This window comes from Hylobates moloch, unplaced genomic scaffold (genome assembly GCF_009828535.3).
Source record: "Hylobates moloch isolate HMO894 unplaced genomic scaffold, HMol_V3 SCAFFOLD_23, whole genome shotgun sequence".
Classification (NCBI taxonomy): Eukaryota; Metazoa; Chordata; class Mammalia; order Primates; family Hylobatidae; genus Hylobates; species Hylobates moloch.
Genome location: NW_026652298.1, coordinates 3,459,195 through 3,483,712, shown reverse-complemented (window position 1 = coordinate 3,483,712; position 24,518 = coordinate 3,459,195). Strand labels below are relative to the sequence as shown.

The 24,518-nt window shown below is 37.0% G+C and overlaps 1 protein-coding gene across 2 annotated transcripts in view; it reads right to left on the bottom strand.

The window, feature by feature from the left end:
- NDUFS4 (NADH:ubiquinone oxidoreductase subunit S4) overlaps window positions 1-24,518 on the bottom strand; it is a 132,274-nt gene that overhangs the window by 5,757 nt on the left and 101,999 nt on the right. Inside the window, exon 4 of one of the 2 annotated variants that reach the window (XM_032144636.2) lies at window positions 18,655-18,728. The exons of the other annotated variant lie outside the window; for it this stretch is intronic. Coding sequence (XP_032000527.1) covers window positions 18,655-18,728 — 74 coding nt within the window. The remainder of the gene's footprint in view (window positions 1-18,654; window positions 18,729-24,518) is intronic. 2 annotated transcript variants of the gene reach the window in all.

Here is a 24,518-nt window from a genome sequence, read left to right as displayed (position 1 = left end):
CCTTAGCAGTACTTTCCTAGCCACAGAAAGGATCCAGGATTAAACATTGGGAGGAAAAAGCTATGTATGAAAAAAAAAAATCTTTCGTGAATTCACCTAAAGTTTATTTGTGACTCCTAAATCAATGCCCATGGTGCTTCTGTGATCATTTGTGACATGTGGAGAATGTCAAAAAATTTTAGTCCCATAACACACATTTCTAAATGAGGTGAAGCAGGATATGCTCTGTCTTCTTGTTTCAGCCCTCATACTGTAAACAAGCATACTTTTTGTGCTCTATTTAGTGCCAATTTTTTGCATTTCTGTGCTGCTTTTTGGTAATTTCACTGTTTAAAATGGTCCCCAAACACTGTGCTGAAATGTTATCTAGTGTTCCAAGAAAGCTGTGATGTGCCAATATGTGTTTCAGATAAGCTTTGTTTAGGCATGAGTTACAGTGCTGTTGGCTGTGAGTTCAATGTTGATGAATTAACTGTATTAAATAAGGTGTCTTTAAACAAAAACACATACAAAACAAGGTTATGTACTGGTCAGATGACAAACTATGCCACCAGAGGCCTGCAGGAACCTAACCATGTATATCCCGAGGAATAAGAATTCCTGCTAATTTACTGTTTCATAGTGACTTTAAAGAACGTAACTGTGAATAAGGAGAATCAACTATAATTGAGAGATATATAGTCTGTCCTCTCTCATAGATGTGACTCCCTTCTCAACTCAGTCCTGGAAAAATCAGTTTTGTCTCAATTTGCAACTCATCTCAACATTTCTTTACCCTACATAAATTTGTGCTGTTTGACTTGTCCTTTGAACTGGTTATAACATTTGCCTGGCTCCCTTATATCAGATGAGTAAAATCCTTCAATACATGTTTATTGTATATCTGTGCTAGAGTCAGTGTATCTTTTTCTGGAAAATTTCTTTTAACAATTTTGGAGGTCCCCTTGAGACATCCTATAGATGTATCAACCAAAGGCAGGCAAACTTCTTCATCAAAGAAATGGTGTACCTTATGCTTAAGCCTGCATACCTCTTTTCTTGGCTCTAAAAGGTGAATCCAAAGCAGCAAGAGAACTCTGCTAACTCTGGTCTTTTGCTCTCTACTAATCTGGGGAATTGGTTTTGCAATCTGACCATCTGATGATCCCCATAAATGGATTAATGGTTTATAGAGGTCTATTCTCTGTTCGGTGAGAAAAAATGGAGAATCTAGTTTGTTAATCTATTTTGGACTCAAATCAATTAAGAATTTGTACTCAGAAAAGAACAGCTCTTTGGTATTTCATCATTTTGTATTATTAACTCATGGCTGAAAGTTTATTTTTATTTTTATTTATTTATTCTTTTTTTTTTTTTTGAGACAGAGTCTCGCTCTGTCACCCAGGCTGGAGTGCAGTGGCGCCATCTCGGCTCACTGCAAGCTCCGCCTCCCAGGTTCACGCCATTCTCTTGCCTCAGCCTCTCCGAGTAGCTGGGACTACAGGCGCCCGCCACCATGCCTGGCTAATTTTTTGTATTTTTAGTAGAGACGGGGTTTCACCGTGTTAGCCAGGATGGTCTCGATCTCCTGACCTTGTGATCCGCCCGCCTCGGCCTCCCAAAGTGCTGGGATTACAAGCGTGAGCCACCGCGCCCAGCCGGCTGAAAGTTTAGAACTGAAGTTATAAACTCTGTGTGACTGTATGTCTATCAATGTCTGTATAGAGAAAAGCTTTACTGTGCGTGTAGATAAGGCTTTTCTACCTCCAGGTGGCACTGATTAATTAGATTATAAAGTCTTTTTAAGGAACTGTGGGCCGGGTGCAGTGGCTCATGCCTGTAATCCCAGCACTTTGGGAGGCCAAGGCGGGCGGATTACGAGGTCGGGAGATCGCGACCATCCTGGCTAACAAGGTGAAACCTCCTCTCTACTAAAAATACAAAAAATTAGCTGGGCGTGGTGTCGGGAGCCTGTAGTCCCAGCTCCTCGGGAGGCTGAGGCCGGAGAATGGCATGAACCCGGGAGGCGGAGCTTGCAGTAAGCTGAGATCGCAGCCACTGCACTTCGGCCTGGGTGACAGAGCAAGACTCCGCCTCAAAAAAAAAAAAAAAGGAACTCTGTTCTGATTAGCTTATAGAGAAAAATAAGTGATTATGTAAACTGAATAATCTTAAAATTTTCAGAGAAGAAAATGGAACTTCTAATACTTTCAGTGTGCTAGAAATTATTTTAAGCTACAAGTACTTTTTAAGAGTACTTAAAAAGTACTCTTAGAGCAACTAACAAACATTTTGAGACTTCAAGTTCATATCGTGTAGGTAAATCTTGACAAACAAGACTAATAATTTTGGTTTAATAAAACAGCAAGGTTTTCTCTGGTTTATCAATGTTAAATATATAAACAGACTTTTATTCCACTTGCATATTTTTTTAATTATACATGTTTACTAATCAAATAAGCCGGAATTACTTATTTAATGTTTAGTCATGAAAAATGTAAACTTACGATTAACCATATTGATTCATTATTGACAATTAACAATAATTATGTTTTGTAATATGTCACCTTCAAAATTAACTTCCAAGATCGTCAGGTAATTAATAGATATTTATTAGATATCCAGATCTCTTATTTTTTAAATTATTTTTTAAGGCTAGTGGAGTCAAGCTGTGGGAGTGGAAAAAGAATAATGAAATCTGTAACCGGTTGTGATCAATTAGTTGTGAACCCTAGATCTCTTCTAAGTAAGACAGAATACTAATCCATTGATAATGACAGGGTTCGGGACATGCTACCCTAAAATAATGGCACCTTGGCATTTGAGGAAACAGAGAAGGAAGGCCACTCTGACCTCCTCCCACCCTTGTACCTTGAAGTAGACCATAAAATAATTCTCTGGCCTTCCCATGGAAGAAGTCATAAGACACTCATGTGCCCTATCACCCAGAGGCAAGGAATATCAAAGAGGCATGGACTTAAGAATCTGAACAAACAGGCCTAGCTAAGTTCTCTCTAGCTTATTAGTATTGGATCATACCTTCTTTATCCAGTCATATTTCCACACACAATGTACTTTTTCTTCAAATTTAGCATAAAATACACAAGTATTCCTGTTTCTTTGGGTTTTCATTTCTAAAGGGTCCTGTATCACATAAAACTTACAATAAATATGTGCTTTTCTATTTTTAACTGTCTTTTATTATAGGAGACGAACCTATGTGATGGGTGAGAAAAGACATCTTTTCTCCACTATAATTACCAGGCAAAATTTTAAATTTATATACTCTTGCTACTTATTTTCATATGCTACAGAGAGGCTGTATCTCTGGGTTGGTTAATGAACATGTTAATTTTTGCCACCTGGAGAAGTTGGAGTATAAGGAATGCATATAGTTATAGAAAGTTATGTGTATTTATGAGATCTGCTAGTCTACTAAAATGCTGACGTGTAACCATTTTCAATTCTCCATCTCCCAGTTTCTCTATGGAATCAGTCACTTTGGTTAAAAGATACACATAAATGAAACTGGAATAGAAGAAATGGTGGCAGAGAGGTAAAACTTTGCATGCAAGGTTATGAGTTGGGTTTTTGTTTATTAAAGGAAAAAGAGAATAGTTATGTCCTCAAGTAAAGTGACTGATTGTGCCAGAAAGAGAAAGAGAATGGTAAGAGCTAAGGTTCTTTACCATCATATTACCTTCTATATTTAAGTTTTACTGTGACTTTGCAGTGAGTGGCCACATATCATTTCTCAGGTACCTGTGATTATCTATCCTAACTGTTCACATCTCCGGACAACTTTTGATATTTACCTTCCCACAACTGAATCCTAAATGTAAAATAAAACTTTCAGGATATCACTGCACCTAGAATTATCTTTGAGATTCCCTAGAGGGCCTCTGGAAAATCACAAAGATACATTCTTTCATTTTGTGAAAAGAGAGGTGCTAAAAATAATTAGATTTATTTTATATGCTATTATTAACGAGCTACTTGGGAATAGTTGTCAACTCTGAGAAAAGTTGGCAATTCAGAAAAGATGCTTAGCCATCCCAAGGTTAAATTTCATGGGTAAAGTGTTATTAACCAAAATTGTATGCTATATGGTAAGTTCCTGGGGAATTATCAGTGCCTTCACTGCTCAAGATGTGTTCTATTTACCTCAGTCCTTGTACTGCTTTGCCCAGCAAATAATTACAGTATAGTTTATCAGTCATAATTTGTTATTTTTAAAAATATTAACTTGGTTGCATCTTTACTTCTGTAGTTTAAATCTTGCATCTTCTAGGCCAGTAAATGTCAACTGGAAATCAATGTCACTTATCTGAGTTTTATTAATATACCGATATTTAGGCCATACTCCAGACTTACTGAATCTTTTTACTAGATTTTAAATCTAGTGGCAAGTTTTTGGTGTGGTTTCCTAGCTCAAGAGACTTAAAAGTCCAATCAGAGATTCCTTGTAAAAACTTTCACCAAAGCAAACAAGAAAGCGTATATGACAAATTAACTATTGCGACACCTATGTAAATGATAAGGCTAAATATCATACCAATGTTATTTTGTGATCACAAATAATCTCTTGCTGAGATTATTTCCTAATCAAAATGGAGAAGGAATAGAAAAAAAATTTTTGTTTCAATGGAAAACTGCATTGTCTCTAGCACACACTTCCCCTTCTAGGTTATCAGATTTTAGATCAGTTCCTTATCTTTTAGCTACTTGGCAACTCTTTTTAGGTTGTACACAATTGATACACATGTAATTTCTGTCCTGTGTTCTACTTAATAGACCTTCCCCACCAAAACCCAATTTTGTCTCTATTTGCAATTCACTACATTTCTTTATTTCACACGAATTAGTGCTGTTTTGACTTTTAGTTTGAACTGGTTGTAATATCTGCCTTGTTCCCTTATATGAGTAAAATAAATTTTTACTTGCATTTTATACCTATATGAAAGTCATGATTCTTGCCTTTGTTTTGAAAGTTTTTTTTTGTTTGTTTGTTTTTTTAGAAGATGATATATGGATGTGAGGCTGAGACCCTCATAAGAGGTTATGTTAGGTGGAAACCCAGACCTTACTGATGTTGTTCACTTCTGGGATAATTCTAAGTACTAAGCTGCACCTCCAATTATTTCTTTATTTTCCTGGATCCAGGGCCAGACCTGTTTCCTTTCCTGCTTCTACCCTCTATTACTTCAGAGGTGGGTTTTCCACCCCAATAGACCCACTATGAACAGAATGCGGTTTCACAGCTTGTCCTCAGCCCTCCTATTCCTGAAAGAAACCTTCCTTTATTTATTTTGAGAATTTCAAAGAGTTTTTATAGCCAACAACAATGAGAAAAACACAGGGGGTAAAATGACATACTAGAGAAAAGTCACAAAGTTTCAAATCAGATCAAACGGGGGAAAAAAGGCCATTTCTGGTTTTCATTAGCATGTAAATGGTAGTAGATTCTAGTCTTCCACCATCCAAATTTTCCACAGCTGTCTTCCACCTCCTCTCTCCATGATGTAGCTTGCTCCACCCCCCATCCTTCTACCCCATCACTTATTACATAACACAAGGAAAGACAAAAGCCACATGGGTGAGAAAGGTGGGTCTTTTTAGTATACAAAGAACTGAAGTGAGGTTCATCTACATTTCAGAGGAAACCCCAGATATTCTTTTTTCCCTCTTTACAAAGAAACATTATCATTAAAGAGTTCCTTTGGAATAGATGCTGAGCTTAAGATGTTTAGGATGAGGCCCTAAGTTTAAGGCTAAAAGAATCAGGGGTATTTATTTATTTATATTTGCTTTGTGTGTCAGTATGTTTGGGGACATGGTAGTGGGAAAAGGGAGAAAATGAAGTCATAGGGAGCATTCAGTCTTTTCTTCTTTTCCACTCCCCAATTTCAGAACACCAGCCTTCCATAAGAAGTGAGGTAAAGAAGAGAGAGCTATGCAAAAAAGATATAAGCAGAGGGGACAGCTGCAGAAATTATCAATAGGAGGAGAAAGAGAACTTCTTTTCATCTCAAAAATGAGAGTATTCTTATATAAAAAGATGAGCCTGCATAATACCTTATTTGATTAAGAACTGAAAACAGATGATTAATGGGGGAACTTGTGTACTTAGAGATACTATAGGTATATAGTACATCCCTATAGTATTATCCCTCCCTATTATCTCTACTATAAAGATACTATAGAAACTTATAGCATCTCTAGAGTATACTATATGGAGTATATATAGTATATTATCTCTCTATATAGAGATACTATATAGATAATAGAGTATAAATAATACATAGTCTAGAGATATTCTGTAGTTTATTCCATATATCTATATAGTAAAGAGATACTATAGTATCTCTATACTATACTCTAGAGGTACCATAAGGACACTACATTATCTCTGTAGAGACCTACAGTATCTATTATTTTATAAGTAACATAAGAGTTTCTACATATCCTTAATTCATTCTAGGTAAGAGTACCTGAAGAATAGAACGGTACTTCTTAATAAGTATTACATTTGAACTTTTCCAAGTTGGATATGAGTTTCCTGTTTCTCATATTTACTATAGGAATTATTTAATGAACTATTTACATAGAATATATATATATATAAAATGTATACCCTGTATATTGCTAAATATATCAGTGTTCAGTAGAAATATGTGAGCCATATGTAAGTTTCTAGTAGCCACATTAAATAAAAGGAAATATGTAAAATTAATTTTAATAATATTTTACTTAGTCCAGTGTTTCTAGATCACTTCATGTAACAAAAATTGAGATACTTTTTTTTTATACTAAGAAATTCAGTGTGCATTTTTTTCATACTTTGAAATTCAGTGTGCATTTTACCCTTATGGCACATCTAAATTCGAATTAAACACATATCAAGAGCTAAAATCACATGTGGCCAGTGGCTACCATAATGGATAGTGTAGATCTAGATTATCATTTTTTAAGATCTACTAGCATCCTAGTACCAGGAAAACATTGGACTTGGAATCTAGAGGGTTAGGCACGGTCAGGAGCAACGTGATTGATCTGGGGCTTGTTTTCTTAACTTCTGTAGGTCTCGGTATCCTATCAGAGAGAGAGTTTGGAATAAATAACATACAGTTTGGAAGCAATTCAAACATTATGAAATAATCATTTTAAGTATGTTTCAATACACTTCAGGATGCTAATCCTTAATAAACTCAGGATAAACTCCAAATTAACTTGACAGGAAGACATTCATTAGCTGTATTTTACGAACACACTAAAATATAAGAAATTGTTAATCATCGTACTATAGCTTTCTTTCTTCAGGTTTCTAATTACAGGGAATTAACAGATTAACAGTTCTTCTAAAAAAAAGAACAAGTCACCAAATTAAGGTGATTTAAAGAAAAGTTTAAAGCATAATCTGGAGAATCATTTAGAACATTACTAAATTTGCTGTTAAAATTCACCAATATTTATTGAGCACATTAAAAGATAAATAGGACTTGTTTTCCCTGGTAAATTCTTATAATCCAATAGGCAGGATAAAATATTACAGTTTGAGTGTAAGAACTATGCCTTATTTATCCCCAGAGCCTAGCCATACAGCGCTGACATACAATAGGGTGTGTTCAACATGCTTCTGAGTGCAGTACAAAAAAGGTAAAAGAGAAAACCATACTATAAGAGCTGCAAGAAAGGAACAAATTATTGTGAAAGTTAAAAGGAAGAAAGAGGAGTTCATCCAGTAGTAAACGGGAGGTGGAAGTGAAGGAGGGCAATAAGAAAAGGGATCAAGAAATGAGACAGCATATGAAATGAAGACTAGGTTGGTGTTTCACAGGCAGGGATAAGGATGAGAACAGTATTAATGAGGTTGTAGAGGGAGGAAAGTGTATAGTAGGTTTGGAATGTAAGGGCAGAAAGTAAGAGTTGGAACACAGACAAAACTTGTTAGTGCTTGGTAGTAAGTTAGTTAGTGCCTATATTGTGAAGAACTTTGAATTATCAGTTGAGGAATTTGTCTATTAAACATAGACTCTTGAAGATATTTGAATAAAGGGTATTTGGGGACTTATACAAATGTCATAGTACTGAGGCAGTATACATAACAGTTTAGACTAGAGGTCATCTAAAATTTTCTGTAAAGGGCCAAGTAGTAATTATTTTTAGGCTCTGGGGCCATATAGTCTCTATTACAACTACTTTTCTACCACTGTAGCCGAAAAGCAGTCATAGACCATATATAAATGAATAAACATGACTGTTCAAATGAAATTTGTTCACCTCTTTGTAAGTATGTGTCCCTGTTGCTTAATGTTACATAATGTCTCTAAACCTCAGTTGCCTTGAACAATTAAATGGAGACAACTGTTCCTGCTTCGCAGAGTTACTAAATGAGAATGAAAAGCACTTAGCATAGTGCCTAGCTCATGATTTAGTGTTTATGTTACTTTCTGTGGTGGTAATACTTATTACCCGAGTCTCAAAATATAATTAGAGGGCATTAAATATGTTTTGTAAGGCTGGGTGCAGTGGCTCACGCCTGTAATTGCAGCACTTTGAGAGGCCAAGGCAGATGGATCACCTGAGGTCAGGAGTTCGAGGCCAGCCTGGCCAACATGGTAAAACCCTGTCTCTACTTAAAAAAAAAAAAAAAAAAAAATATTAGCTGGGCATGGTGGTGCATGCTTGTAGTCCAGGAAGCTGACGCAGGAGAATCACTTGAACCTGGGAGGTGGAGGTTGCAGTGAGCCGAGATCATGCCACTGCACTCCAGCCTGGGTGACAGAGTGAGACTCTGTCTCCAGCCCCCCACCCCCACCCCAAAAAAGTTTTCCAGAAAGCAAATGAATCTGAAAATCTTACTCCCCTTTTGTATTGATTTTCTACAATCTTTAATGTCAAGGGAAACCATGCTCATGACTTCTCTTTTTATTTGACATTTAAAAGGGAAATGAAAAAACTAAGGAGATAAAAGGTAGGCTTTTATCTTCAGAATAGTCCCTGAATTGATATACAAATAATCAACTGTATATAAAATACAATTGATATTTGATTTGTATATCAATTATCAAATACAATTTGATAATTGTCAAAAGCTAATATACTTTTAGGCTGCATTGATATAAAATACAATTTGATAAGTGATACATAAATCATCTTTTGTGTAGGTATGTGGCAGTTTTACCCTAACTTCCTATTTCTAGATACTACTGAAAGGCAAGCATTAATGCCCATAAACATATAACCTTGGTCATATTTTACTATTAACACAGAATCAGCTGTATTAACAAAAACTCATTTTCCCCTATACAGCATATGAGTAAGGCACTGGGCTAGATAGCAAAGAAATAAAGACGAACTAGCCCATGGGCTTTAACATCCTTAAGTATATAGTTTTTGGACATTACCCAATCCAACTTCTCATTTCAAAGATGAAGAAATATGCTTCTAAAAGGCTAAGTGTAGTGAAGCATGACTTGTTCAAGTTCTCCTGTGAGGTAGACCACTGTGGAATGAGAATCTTAGTTACCACCCTCTTAATCCAGTAGTCTTTACATATTAGTGCATCTGAACCTTTTTTTTTTTTTTAAATGCCTTAACTTATCAGAACATTGGTTCACTCCACCTTCAATAGCACTAGCTGACAACAAATGATTTTAGCTGTGGGCATAGGGAGGATCCATTTGTATGTCCTTCACTACTATTTACCTACCTAAGAGGGGCAAGTCAGACGGAAGGGGATGCTGTGGAATTTGGAAAAGATCCCCCACCTCCACCGTTTTTTTGTTTGTTTGTTTGTTTTTTTGAGATGGAGTTTTTGCTCTTGTTGCCCAGGCTGGAGTGCAATGGCACGATCTCAGCTCACTGCAACCTCTGCCTCCCAGGTTCAAGCGATTCTCCTGCCTCAGCCTCCTGAGTAGCTGGGATTACAGGCATGTGCCACCATGCCCGGCTAATTTTGTATTTTTAGTAGTGACAGGGGTTCTCCATGTTGGTCAGGCTGATCTCAAACTCCCGACCTCAGGTGATCCGCCCACCACAGCCTCCCAAAGTGCTGGGATTACAGGCGTGAGCCACCGTGCCCGGCCTCCCCACCTCCACTTCTGTAATGCTTCAATGGTGTTTATTTAGATCTTGCTTCCACTGTAGCTGAAGAAACAGGATTTATCTATTTAAGGACATAGAATGCTACATGTTAAATAAATAAGGCAGATCATAAGTACTATAGCGAAATCAAGAGTGGAATAATCATTGAGGACTTTCCCAGGAGATGAGAATGGTTTCAAATTCTTGAGTAAAGAAATATGTTTATTTATTTATTTATTAATTATTTTTTGAGACTGAGTCTCACTCTCTCACCCAGGCTGGGGTGTAGTGGTATGATCTCAGCTCACTGCAACCTCCACCTTGTGAGTTCAAGCAATTCTCCCGTCTCAGCCTCTTGAGTAGCTGGGACTACAGGCGTGCACCACCACATCCAGCTAATTTGTATATTTTTAGTAGAACCAGGGTTTTGCTGTTGGCCAGGCTGGTCTCCAACTCCTGACCTCAAGTGATCCACCCATCGAAACCTCCCAAAGCGCTGGGATTACAGGCATGAGCCACTCTGCCCAGCCAGAGAAATATATTTCAGAAAGTCAGTTATTCCACCAGATACTGAGTGTCCATTATATGTCAGGTTTTGTGCTAGGTGCTAGGCACATAGCAGTGACCAAGACAGGACATAGTTCTACTATCTTAAAGGTTAAAATTCCTGATTCACTGTTAGCTGACAACTTTATGTCACTAACCACTAGGCTTTTTAAAGTTACACTTTCCATAGACTTTGATAATGTTCCTCAATTTTCTTTCCTGGGGAGGTAGAAGTCAGATGAGAAAGGCACTTGATTTTAATAGGAACAGTGGTGAGCTCACACTGGCAATTCACATGGCAACTGTAGTCATGCAGTCCTTGTGACCACTTAGAGAAAGACTAACCAGGGATTTAAAAATTTAATTAGATTTCCTGTTATTAAACTCAAACTCACATCACAGACTTCAAATGAATAATTTTCAAAGTGTCAAACATGAAATATTATAGGCTGAAAAGATAAAAATTAATGGAACTGTTTTTATAACTATGTTACAGTTTACAAAGAGAGTAATGTTATTTTAAGTCAAAATAATATTTTAAAAGACCACTTTTGAGAACAATTATGTAATTAAGAAATTTGGAACTTGCCAAGAAAGCATAAGTAAGGAATTGCACTTAAAAACCTTTTTTAAAAAAGTTTTTAAAGGTCTCTTAAGAGTTACGGTGGAGCCAAGATGGCCAAATAGGAACAGCTCCAGTCTACAACCACCAGCGTAAGCGACGCAGAAGACGGGTGATTTCTGCATTTCCAACTGAGGTACTGGGTTCGTCTCACTGGGGAGTGTTGGACAGTGGGTACGGCACACCGAGCGTGAGCCAAAGCAGGGCGAGGCATTGCCCCACCCGGGAAGCGCAAGGGGTCAGGGAATTCCCTTTCCTAGTCAAAGAAAGGGGTGACAGATGGCACCTGGAAAATTGGGTCACTCCCACCCTAACACTGAGCTTTTCCAATTGTCTTAGCAAACGGCACACCAGGAGATTGTATCCTGCGCCTAGCTCGGAGGGTCCTACGCCCACGGAGCCTCACTCATTGCTAGCACAGGAGTCTGAGATCAAACTGCAAGGCGGCAGCGAGGGTGGGGGAGGGGTGCCCGCCATTGCCAAGGCTTGAGTAGGTAAACAAAGCCACCGGGAAGCTCGAACTGGGTGGAGCCCAGTGCAGCTCAAGGAGGCCTGCCTGCCTCTGTAGACTGCACCTCTGGGGGCAGGGCATAGCCAAACAAAAGGCAGCAGAAACCTCTGCAGACTTAAATGTCCCTGTCTGACAGCTTTGAAGAGAGTAGTGGTTCTCCCAGCATGCAGCTGGAGATCTGAGAACGGACAGACTCCCTCCTCAAGTGGGTCACTGACCCCTGAGTAGCCTAACTAACTGGGAGGCACCCCCCAGTAGGGGCAGACTGACACCTCACACGGCCAGGTACTCCTCTGAGATAAAGCTTCCAGAGGAACGATCAGGCAGCAACATTTGCTGTTCACCAATATCTGCTGTTCTGCAGCCTCCGCTGCTGATACCCAGGCAAACAGGGTCTGGAGTGGACCTCGAGCAAACTGCAGCAGACCTGCAGCTGAGGGTCCTGACTGTTTGTTAGAAGGAAAACTAACAAACAGAAAGGACATCCACACCAAAAACCCATCTGTATGTCACCACCATCAAAGACCAAAGGTAGATAAAACCACAAAGGTTGGGAGAAACCAGAGTAGAAAAGCTGAAAATTCTAAAAATCAGAGGACCTCTTCTCCTCCAAAGGAACGCAACTCCTCACCAGAAATGGAACAAAGCTGGAGGGAGAATGACTTTGATGAATTCAGAGAAGAAGGCTTCAGACGATCAGTAATAACAAACTTCTCAGAGCTAAAGGAGGATGTTCGAACCCATCGCAAAGAAGCTAAAAGCCTTGAAAAAAGATTGGACAAATGGCTAACTAGAATAAACAGCATAGAGAAGACCTTATGGAGCTGAAAACTATGGTACGAGAACTACATGATGCATGCACAAGCTTCACTAGCTGATTCAATCAAGTGGAAGAAAGGGTATCAGTGACTGAAGATCAAATGAATGAAATGAAGCGAGAAGAGAAGTTTAGAGAAAAAAGAATAAAAAGAAACGAACAAAGCCTCCAAGAAATATGGGACTATGTGAAAAGACCAAATCTACATCTGATTGGTGTACCTGAAAGTGACGGGGAGAATGGAACCAAGTTGGAAAACACTCTGCAGGATATTATCCAGGAGAACATCCCCAATCTAGCAAGGCAGGCAAATATTCAAATGCAGGAAATACAGAGAACACCACAAAGATACTCCTCGAGAAGAGCAACTCCAAGACACATAATTGTCAGATTCACCAAAGTTGAAATGAAGGAAAAAATGTTAAGGGCAGCCAGAAAGAAAGGTCGGGTTACCCAAAAAGGGAAGCCCATCAGACTAACAGCTGATCTCTTGGCAGAAACTCTACAAGCCGGAAGAGAGTGGGGGCCAATATTCAACATTCTTTTTTTTTTTTTTTTGAGATGGAGTCTCGCTCTGTCGCCCAGGCTGGAGTGCAGTGGCACGATCTCGGCTCACTGCAAGCTCCACCTCCTGGGTTAAAGAAAAGAATTTTCAACCCAGAATTTCATATCCAGCCAAACTGAGCTTCATAAGTGAAGGAGAAATAAAATCCTTTACAGACAAGCAAATGCTGAGAGATTTTGTCACCACCAGGCCTGCCCTAAAAGAGCTCCTGAAGGAAGCACTAAACATGGAAAGGAACAACCGGCATCAGCCACTGCAAAAACATGCCAAATTGTAAAGACCATCGAGGCTAGGAAGAAACTGCATCAATTAACGAGCAAAATAACCAGCTAACATCATAATGACAGGATCAAATCCACACATAACAATATTAACTTTAAATGTAAATGGGCTAAATGCTCCAATTAAAAGACACAGACTGGCAAATTGGATAAGGAGTCAAGACCCATCAGTGTGCTGTATTCAGGAAACCCATCTCACGTGCAGAGACACACATAGACTCAGAATAAAGGGATGGAGGAAGATCTACCAAGCAAAAGGAAAACAAAAAAAGGCAGGGGTTGCAATCCTAGTCTCTGATAAAATACTTTAAACCAACAAAGATCAAAAGAGACAAAGAAGGCCATTACATAATGATAAAGGGATCAATTCAACAAGAAGAGCTAACTATCCTAAATATATATGCACTCAATACAGGAGCACCCAGATTCATAAAGCAAGTCCTTAGAGACCTACAAAGAGACTTAGACCCCCACACAATAATAATGGGAAACTTTAACACCCCACTGTCAACATTAGACAGATCAAGGAGACAGAAAGTTAACAAGGATATCTAGGAATTGAACTCAGCTCTGCACCAAGCAGACCTAATAGACATCTACAGAACTCTCCACCCCAAATCAACAGAATATACATTCTTTTCAGCACGACACCACACCTGTTCCAAAACTGACCACATAGTTGGAAGTAAAGCACTCTTCAGCAAATGTAAAAGAACAGAAATTATAACAAACTGTCTCTCAGACCACAGTGCAATCAAACTAGAACTCAGGATTAAGAAACTCACTCAAAACCGCTCAACTACATGGAAACTGAACAACCTGCTCCTGAGTGACTACTGGGTACATAACGAAATGAAGGCAGAAATAAAGATGTTCTTTGAAACCAACGAGGACAAAGACACAACATACCAGAATCTCTGGGACACATTTAAAGCAGTGTGTAGTGGGAAATTTATAGCACTAAATGCCCACAAGAGAAAGCAGGAAAGATCTAAAATTGACACCCTAACATCACAATTAAAAGAACTAGAAAAGCAAGAGCAAACAAACACATTCAAAAGCTAGCAGAATGCAAGAAATAACTAAGATCAGGGCAGAACTGATCTTAGTTACCATCAGAGAATACTATAAACACCTCTATGCAAATAAACTAGAAAATCTAGAAGAAATGGATAAATTCCTCGACACATACACCCTCCCAAGACTAAACCAGGAAGAAGTTGTATCTCTGAATAGACCAGTAACAGGCTCTGAAATTGAGGCAATAATTAATAGCTTACCAACCAAAAAAAGTCCAGGACCACATGGATTCACAGCCAAATTCTACCAGAGGTACAAGAAGGAGCTGGTACCATTCCTTCTGAAACTATTCCTATCAACATAAAAAGAGGGAATCCTCCCTAACACATTTTATGAGGCCAGCATCATCCTGATACCAAAGCGTGGCAGAGACACAACAAAAAAAAGAGAATTTTAGACCAATATCCCTGATGAACATCGATGCAAAAATCCTCAATAAAATACTGGCAAACCGAATCCAGCAGCACATCAAAAAGCTTATCCACTATCATCAAGGGGGCTTCATCCCTGGGATGCAAGGCTGGTTCAACATACGCAAATCAATAAACGTAATCCAGCATATAAACAGAACCAACAACAAAAACCACATGATTATCTCAATAGATGCAGAAAAGGCCTTTGACAAAATTCAACAACACTTCATGCTAAAAACTCTCAATAAATTAGGTATTGATGGGACATATCTCAAAATAATAAGAGCTATCTATGACAATCCCACAGCCAATATCATACTGAATGGGTAAAAACGGGAAACATTCCCTTTGAAAACTGGCACAAAACAGGGATGCCCTCTCTCACCACTCCTATTCAACATAGTGTTGGAGGTTCTGGCCAGGGCAATCAGGCAGGAGAAGGAAATAAAGGGTATTCAATTAGGAAAAGAGGAAGTCAAATTGTCCCTGTTTGCAGATGACATGATTGTATATCTAGAAAACCCCATCATCTCAGCCCAAAATCTCCTTAAGCTGATAGGGAACTTCAGCAAAGTCTCAGGATATAAAATCAATGTACAAAAATCACAAGCATTCTTATACACCAATAACAGACAAACAGAGAGCCAAATCATGACTGAACTCCCATTCACAATTGCTACAAAGAGAATAAAATATCTAGGAATCCAACTTACAAGGGACGTGAAGGACCTCTTCAAGGAGAACTACAAACCACTGCTCAATGAAATAAAAGAGGACACAAAGAAATGGAAGAACATTCCATGCTCATGGGTAGGAAGAATCAATATCGTGAAAATGGCCATACTGCCCAAAGTAATTTATAGATTCAATGCCATCCCCATCAAGCTACCAATGACTTTCTTCACAGAGTTGGAAAAAACTACTTTAAAGTTCATATGGCACCAAAAAGGAGCCTACATCGCCAAGTCAATCCTAAGCCAAAAGAACAAAGCTGGAGGCATCACGCTACCTGACTTCAAACTATACTACAAGGCTATAGTAACCTAAACAGCATGGTACTGGTACCACAACAGAGATATAGACCAATGGAACAGAACAGAGCCCTCAGAAATAATGCCACACATCTACAGCTATCTGATCTTTGACAAACCTGACAAAAACAAGAAATGGGGAAAGGAGTCCCTATTTAAGAAATGGTGCTGGGAAAACTGGCTAGCCATATGTAGAGAGCTGAAACTGGATCCCTTCCTTACACCTTATACAAAAATTTATTCAAGATGGATTAAAGACTTAAATGTTAGACCTAAAACCATAAAAACCCTAGAAGAAAACCTAGGCAATATCATTCAGGACATAGGCATGGGCAAGGACTTCATGTCTAAAACACCAAAAGCAATGGCAGCAAAAGCCAAAATTGACAAATGGGATCTAATTAAACTAAAGAAAGTGAACAGGCAACCTACAGAATGGGAGAAATATTTTGCAATCTACTTATCTGACAAAGGGCTAATATCCAGAATCTACAATGAACTCAAACAAATTTACAAGAAAAAAAAACAACCCAATCTAAAAGTGGGCAAAGGACATGAAGAGATACTTCTCAAAAGAAGACATTTATGCAGCCAAAAAACACATGAAAAAATGCTCATCATCACTGGCCATCAGAGAAATGCAAATCAAAACCACAATGAGATACCATCTCACACCAGTTAGAATGGCCATCATTCAAAAGTCAGGAAACAACAGGTGCTGGAGAGGATGTGGAGAAATAGGAATACTTTTACACTGTTGGTGGGACTGTAAACTAGTTCAACCATTGTGGAAGTCAGTGTGGCAATTCCTCAGGGATCTAGAACTAGAAATACCATTTGACCCAGCAATCTCATAACTGGGTATATACCCAAAGGATTATAAAACATGCTGCTGTAAAGACACATGCACACGTATGTTTATTGTGGCACTATTCACAATAGCAAAGACTTGGAACCAACCCAAATGTCCATCAACGATAGACTGGATTAAGAAAATGTGGCACATATACACCATGGAATACTATGCAGCCATAAAAAAGGATGAGTTCATGTCCTTTGTAGGGACATGGATGAAGCTGGAAACCATCATTCTCAGTAAACTATCGCAAGGACAAAAAACCAAACACCGCATGTTCTCACTCATAGGTGGGAATTGAACAATGAGAACACATGGACACAGGAAAGGGAACATCATACTCCGGGGCCTGTTGTGGGGTGGGGCGAGGCGGGAGGGATAGCATTAGGAGATATATCTAATGTTAAATGACGAGTTAATGGGTGCAGCACACCAACATGGCACATGTATACCTATGTAACAAACCTGCATGTTGTGCACATGTACCCTAAAACTTAAATTTAGAAAGTCTATTAATAACAGAATAGGATATACTTATATACTATCATATACTATTTGTCAGACCCTAGTCTAAACACTTATTAACTCATTTAATCCTCACAGTAATTCTCATTGCACATATGAGGAAAGAGAAGTATAAAGTCATACAGGTAGTGACATACAGATTCAAAGGCAGATAGGTTCACTTCAGACTTTTAATCATAAGCTATCCAATACTAAGTGAAAAAGAAAAGCAAACATGTTAGATTATAACCTTTATAATGCTTTCACATTTGTATTTCAGATAATGTTAGACGACACTAATCTCTTATTTTTATATACTGCCTTACAGTAACAATGCACTTAAACAGACAAATTCAATTTGAGAAACTAGAATAACAGGATACATTAGGTACAAATGTTTAGTAGTGCATTTGAATCTAAGGAAGACAAACAGCAGAAATACTGGCTGGAGGGAGGTCAAGGTCAGAACTAATAGTTATCAAGTAGAATATCTATTATGTATCCGCTATCACCCACTTCATGAGGTATCAAGTAGAATATCTATTATGTATCAGCTATCCCCCACTTCATGAGGTAGGTACCCTTATTTCAACTGAGAAACATTAAGTCCATTATGAAATTATCCAAAATCATATAGCTTCAAAGTGGCATAACCAAGATTAGAATCCATATTAGTCTGACTACAAAACTTCCTTTCACTATACTATGTTGGCTTAACAGCAGAAAATAAGGAAAAAGGAAGACATTTTGCATTTTTGTTGATAGCAAGATCAACATAACTCAATGATGTTAGGTGGCGGCCCCAAAAGTGAATATACTCTTAGGCCACATTAATATTATTATACAGTTGAGATTAGGCTTGGTATTAGGCCCAGTATATCTAGAAAAGTAGCAAATGTGGGCATTTAGACTGAAGGGAAATTTTACAGGCAATAAGAATATTTTCAAATTATTGAGTTATTAAATAGATTAATAGACTAGATTTTGGCATTATGTTTTGGCTCAAAGAACTTAACTGTAAATAGAGGTGTCAAAACTAGAACAGGCTGCCATATATGTTCAATTGAAGTTTAACAAAATGTTAGTAATTTTACAGAGGAATACATAAACAAGGTAGGTGTTAAGTAGTTTCATTCCCTGTGGGTACTTCAAATTAGAGCAGTCTGTCTTTTACGTGTTGTATGAGCATTCCAATTTAGGTTTTTTTTTTTTTTTTTTTTTTTTTTGGAGGTGGGTGTTCTGATGTAGTTAAAGTGTGAAACCACTGGATTCCAACTCAAATTCTGTATACCTAATTGGTTTTAATTAAGGTTAAGAACATAAAATCATTATCTTGACTTTGTCAAAAACAGATCAAACATACCATTTTTTTCTGCAAAGGAAACTGCATCTTCTTTAGTACGGAAGGTTAGAACCATGTTGGATAAGGGATCAGCCCTGTAAGAAACAATTTTTTTTCCAAGATTTAACATTAAGCTTTGGCTGAGAAACAAAATCAATATTTAAAATAAAATAAACAGCTACTATAAAATCAAATAAGTACATTATTGATGGAATATTTTATTTGTAATAATCGCTTTAAAACTGTTAGTTGGAATACCTTTTTCTGTGTTAAATTTGGAAGATTTTCTAATATGTACTGTCAAATAATAAAATTCATAATTGCAAAGGCATTGTTAGTCTTTAACAATTTTATTCAACTCTAAAAAAACAATTTGAGATGAATTTAAAAACTCAGGAGGATTCTTAAATGGAAAGTAAATTTACTATCAAGATTACTGATGTGTAAAATTACTAGTCCTATCATTACCCAAGGAAATGCAACAATACACATTCTTGTTTTTCTTAAATTAACTTCTTCTGAGTCTCCTTTTTGAAGATCGCCCACTCTTGACAAACCTTCCATCATTAACAATATTCTTTTAAAGCATAAAAAAATAAAGCTCTAAGATCTGACATCCAATTGAATTCTTCAATGCAGGATAGTGTTAATGTTTACAAATCTACATAGGCTCTTTAGGAAATCCAACTTCAAGAAATGTCACTTTTATTTATTTATTTATTTTTTTGAGATGGACTCTCACTCTGTTGCCCAGGCTGGAGTACAGTGGCGTGATCTGGGCTCGCTGCAACCTCTGCCTCCCAGGTTCAAGCAATTCTCGTGCCTCAGCCTCCCAAGTAGCTGGGATTAGAGGTATGCACCACCACACCTGGATAATTTGTGTATTTTTAGTAGAGATGGGCTTTCACTATGTTGGCCAGGCTGGTCTCGAACTCCTGACCTCAAGTGATCTACCTGCCTCAGCCTCCCAAAGTGCTAGGATTACAGGCGTGAGCCACTGTGCTCACCCCACTTTTATTCTTATAACAAGGTGGAACACTGTTTGCTACAAATGTTTATTGTGAATCTCTCAGAGGTGAATATAGCATTCTATGAAACACTGCTTAGAAATGTGGAAGTAAAAAATATAGAAAGGAGGATTCAAAAGGTAATTTGGATGGGGAAAGATATGAGATATAGAAAGAAGAGAATCAATGGGGAGTACCTCTCATTGACGGGAAGACCCACTAACTACTGCTGCCAATGTTCTGGTCACAGACCATGGTTGCTACTCTGAGATTCCTATAATTACATATATTCTTATCATAACCTACCCCTACCCTTTGTAAGCAGAAGAGCTTCATATGGCTGGCTATATTAGTACTAATAACATCATAATTTTATATTGGTTCCTCCTTTTCAAAGCACACACGATTTTCCAGTTGATAGTTAAAGTATATATACTGAGAACAGAAGTATCAACATAAATATGATGCAGTAATCTGATAAGTGTTGACAGGCACATTGGCTTAGTTGAGAATAAGAAACAAGACAGGAGCCAGGAGACCAGAGCTCTGTTTCCTGCAAAGATGGTATAGCCTTTATTATTATCCTCACTTTATTTATTAATACATACATATAGAAATCAAATAGGAACAACTTATATCCATTGTATCCAATAGTAATAACATTCATCCACTGGAAGAAGCCACTATTCTTCTAGCCATTCAGTTTCTACCCTTCTCATTCTCCTTCATTTCCTGTATTTTGTAGTTCTTTGCTAGGTATGCTGTGACCACCAGTTTAAGCTCTTTTTCATTCTTCCCATAACCCCATCCTAACTAAACTTTCTGCCTCCTTGACTCCAATGCACCCTTCACCAAGATTAGTCTTCCTAAAGACTTCCCAAACTCACTCTCTGCCCAGTTCAAAAATTTCAAACAGTTTTCACTGTTTATCACATTAACTTCAGTCTTCTACCTTGGCATTTAAGCACTTCTATAATATGGACAGAACTATTTTCTAGCCTTCTTTTTAATTACTCCCCTGAGAAGTAACCAACTAGTCAAATCAGGTTGCTAATTGTTTTTATAAATGCAGGCTGTACTTTCCCATCAGTTCAATTTGTTCCTTCCTCTTGGAATACTCTCCTACTATCTGCACACGGAAGTCCATCCAAATAATCCCTCATGCTTCACTTTGAATACCAACCTATTCCATGAAGTCTTTCATATCCTACCCTCCTCCAACTGTATACAATCTCTCTTTCAACCTCCACTAAATATAATTTGTGCTTTTATTTTTAGACTTTATTTGCTCATTTCTCAATTACTGAAGTTCCAATTTGGGTAATGGCAGAATATTATATCAGATTTATCTGCCTAACTATAAACTCTGGACAAAACAGAAAAATAATTTTCAAAGACCAGAGAGTGACTAATAGAAAAAAAAAAAAAAAACTCATAGAGAATTCAATCTTTAAAAAAAAGGAACCAATCTAAAGTTGGATTTAGATCCAACTTTATACGGTGTTTCCCATAAGGTATTCTCTAGTCTAGACAAGCTAGGAGCATCGAGAACTCAAGCAGAAAGTCGTAATCTCAGTGCAAGGAGCCTGGAGATGGAGTCCAGGATTGCCAGAGCAGCTGGAAAAGAGTAATCCACAGAGCAGGGAGCTTTTGAACTGTACATGATTGAGCAAGGCTTCAAAATGATAGCTGGGAAGGCTGAAAGAATTGAGCAAAGATTTCAGCAGCTGCCTGTTACAGGGGAGACTGAGTCTGAAGGCAGAATGTGGGTAAACACCTTGTGCTTTCCATCAAAACTTCAGAAAGGCTGTGCCTTTTTATTTTTTAACACTAGGTTCCAAGACTAAGGGTAAAACGGAAACAGATCCACTCCAATAATGCATAATCCTCCACAAGTTCAAGGTGATCTGTCAGTAATTTAACAGTCTGCTGGAACAAAACTTATCAAGTTACTACTGTCATTAACTTGAGAAACATAAGGGATCAGATAATTAATAGATTATTATCTCTTAATATAAATTGTTTGAATATTAACTAGTGACTAATATTTCAGGGACTAGTTAGCATATTAGAAAACCACATATCCACTAAAAGATATATACGAGATTCTTCATTTTAGTACTGTATTATACATAATAACCCAAACAAATTTACACAAATAACCATCAATAAATAGCATGGAATGGATGAATTTCACAAAGTTAAGCAAAAAAGCCAGTCACAAAAGAGCACATAAAGGATGATTCTCTTTAAGTAAAAAAAAAAAAATAGGCAAAACTAATCTATGTTGTTAGAAGTCAGAATGGTGGTTACCTCTGGAAGGCTGAAATCCGAAAAACATGGGATGAAATGGGAACTTCTGAGGTACTGGAAATGCTGTTTCTCAATCTGGGTACTACTCACATGCATGTGTGTTCAGGTTGTAAAAATTCATGAAGCTGTATGCTTCTGATCTGTATACTTAATGTATATTTAAATAAAGTTTAAAAAGCAATATTAAGCCTGGCAAAATAATACATTGTTCACATTTCCAAGGTTGATTTTAGATATTTTTCCTCCAACATCATTTTCATATACTTTACTAGACACTAATGAACATCAGTAAACCAATAAACTATCAAAAATTGTTTCATAATTATAATGTCCAACATTGGTTGGCAGATTGCTTTTTGTTCTACACCATAAAACAGACTTTGTGAAGATACTTACCATTTGTGAATTTCAATGATCATTTTCTGCTTATGAGCAAAGCCTATTTAATATTATTCAAAACAGATCTAAGTATCAATACAATGTAAAAATTAGCATTATAACTGACTCTTGATTTAACTAAGAGAACTATTCATGCATAAAAGATATTGGTGAAACATTTTGGCACTGAGAATTTTAATTAGATGCCCTCTGAATGGCACAGAACAGCAAGTGAATGAGTTTCTTCTTGGGAAGCTTAGCTTATCTGTTTATTTTTTAGTTTAAGTATCAACAGCAGTTATAAGTGGCTCTAAATGCTGTTAGTTTGATTAGCACCATTCAGAAATATCAGGTGGTCATCTTTCTGCAAATAGGATACATACATAATGGAGACCATAGAGAAAAAATATGTAATATTAAAACCAATATTTTAATAAACACTTTTGTTATTTTAAAATATTTCTGAGGTAAGAAATGCCAAATAGCAGGGCAAAAAAAAATTACATTCTGCTAATTACACTCCCTCCACCCTGCATCAGGCCAATTCCACTGATTGACTGAATGCAAAAATGTTAAATACATATTAACAAATACATACTACTTAAAAATAGTAAATACATATCCAATTATAAAACATATAAGTGGATCAGAAAATAGGTAACTGAAATTCACTACAGAAAATGCCCGTCAATAGATGTTACGAAAACATTAATACTCAATACCCATTCCTGATTTTTTTAAATTATTGGTAGATCAAGATTAGAAAAGAACTTTATCCATTTTATTATATCAGAAACATTTCTGCTAAAGAAGAAAAAGGCAATAAGGACATTGAATATCATGAATGATATTCAACTTTGCAAATTCTAGCCAATGCAACGAGGCAAGAAAGAGAAATTGGCTATAAGGAGAAAATGAACTGCCACTATTGTTAGATTATATAATTAGAAAATCAAAGTGAATCCCTTGAAAAACCATGAGAACTAAAGAGACAGTATATATAATGTGGCTTATATGCAAAATCAACTTTAAATATTAACAATACTCAACTAGAAAATATAATGAAGAAACTTCATCTGAAATAGTGATAAAACTAAAATATCTAGGCATAATTTTAATAAGAAATGTGAAAAACTTATACTAAGAAAATCATGACATTTCACCAAAGGACATATAAACTTAAATATATGCATATGCATACACTGAAAAAAGTCTGGAAGGATATATACCAAATTGTTGTGGGGGCTTCTATGGAGGGAGGGCGGGTATACTGGTGAGAGGGTAGTAAGCAGGGGAGGCAGAGGTAACATTCCTGGCTTATATGTTATATATGGAAACATATAACTATAGTTTAAATCCACAATGCAAGCACAGTCATTTACTTGTTCAAAAGTCAGTAATGAGATGAAAAGTAGATAGAATCCTTATTTAAATTTAATAAAAAAAACTGAACCACCTGATTAAAGCAAATTTTAGAAGTGCTTTGGCGATGTGTTAGAACAGGGTAAAGGGAGAAAGATGATACAGGCAATACTTCCGTTTACTACTTACTCATAATCAAAAGAACTATCTGCCAACCTAAGAAAGATGTCCACTTTGATGACTTAAGGCTTGAGGATCAAGTGATGAGAGAATTCGCAACATCTACGTTAGTGCACATCTCTGCTTAAACTATTTGACCTTCTATGTCCACAATGACGTGGAACAAATCCTTGTTTCCAGAAGCTGAATGACAGATTCATAATTTTCTAATGAAAACATATTTTTAAAATTTAACACAGAAGTCACATTTTCAGAATGTGATTAACACAAAAAGTACTCAGTCCAATGATCACTGAGGTTCAATGACCAATGTACATTAATACAGCTGAGGAAAAATAAATCATTTTTAGGTTTAATCAAAATTAAAGTCCTGCTTACAGAAATAAATGAAAAGTATTTACTAACCTAAAAGATAAAAGATTGTAAAAAAAAAATAAATGAGATTAATAACTAATAGTTATCTTTGGCAACTTGCTAGAGTATTAAACAAGGATAAGTCATGCTCTCTCCCTGCAACAGGATCAAGGAGATTTAAAAAGTAAAAACACTTGGGTCAAACCCAAAGGATGATTTTGCACCTTAAGATATTTTTCATATTTACACAAAGATAAATCTTTTACCTTTGAGTTCTAACATTTAAAGACT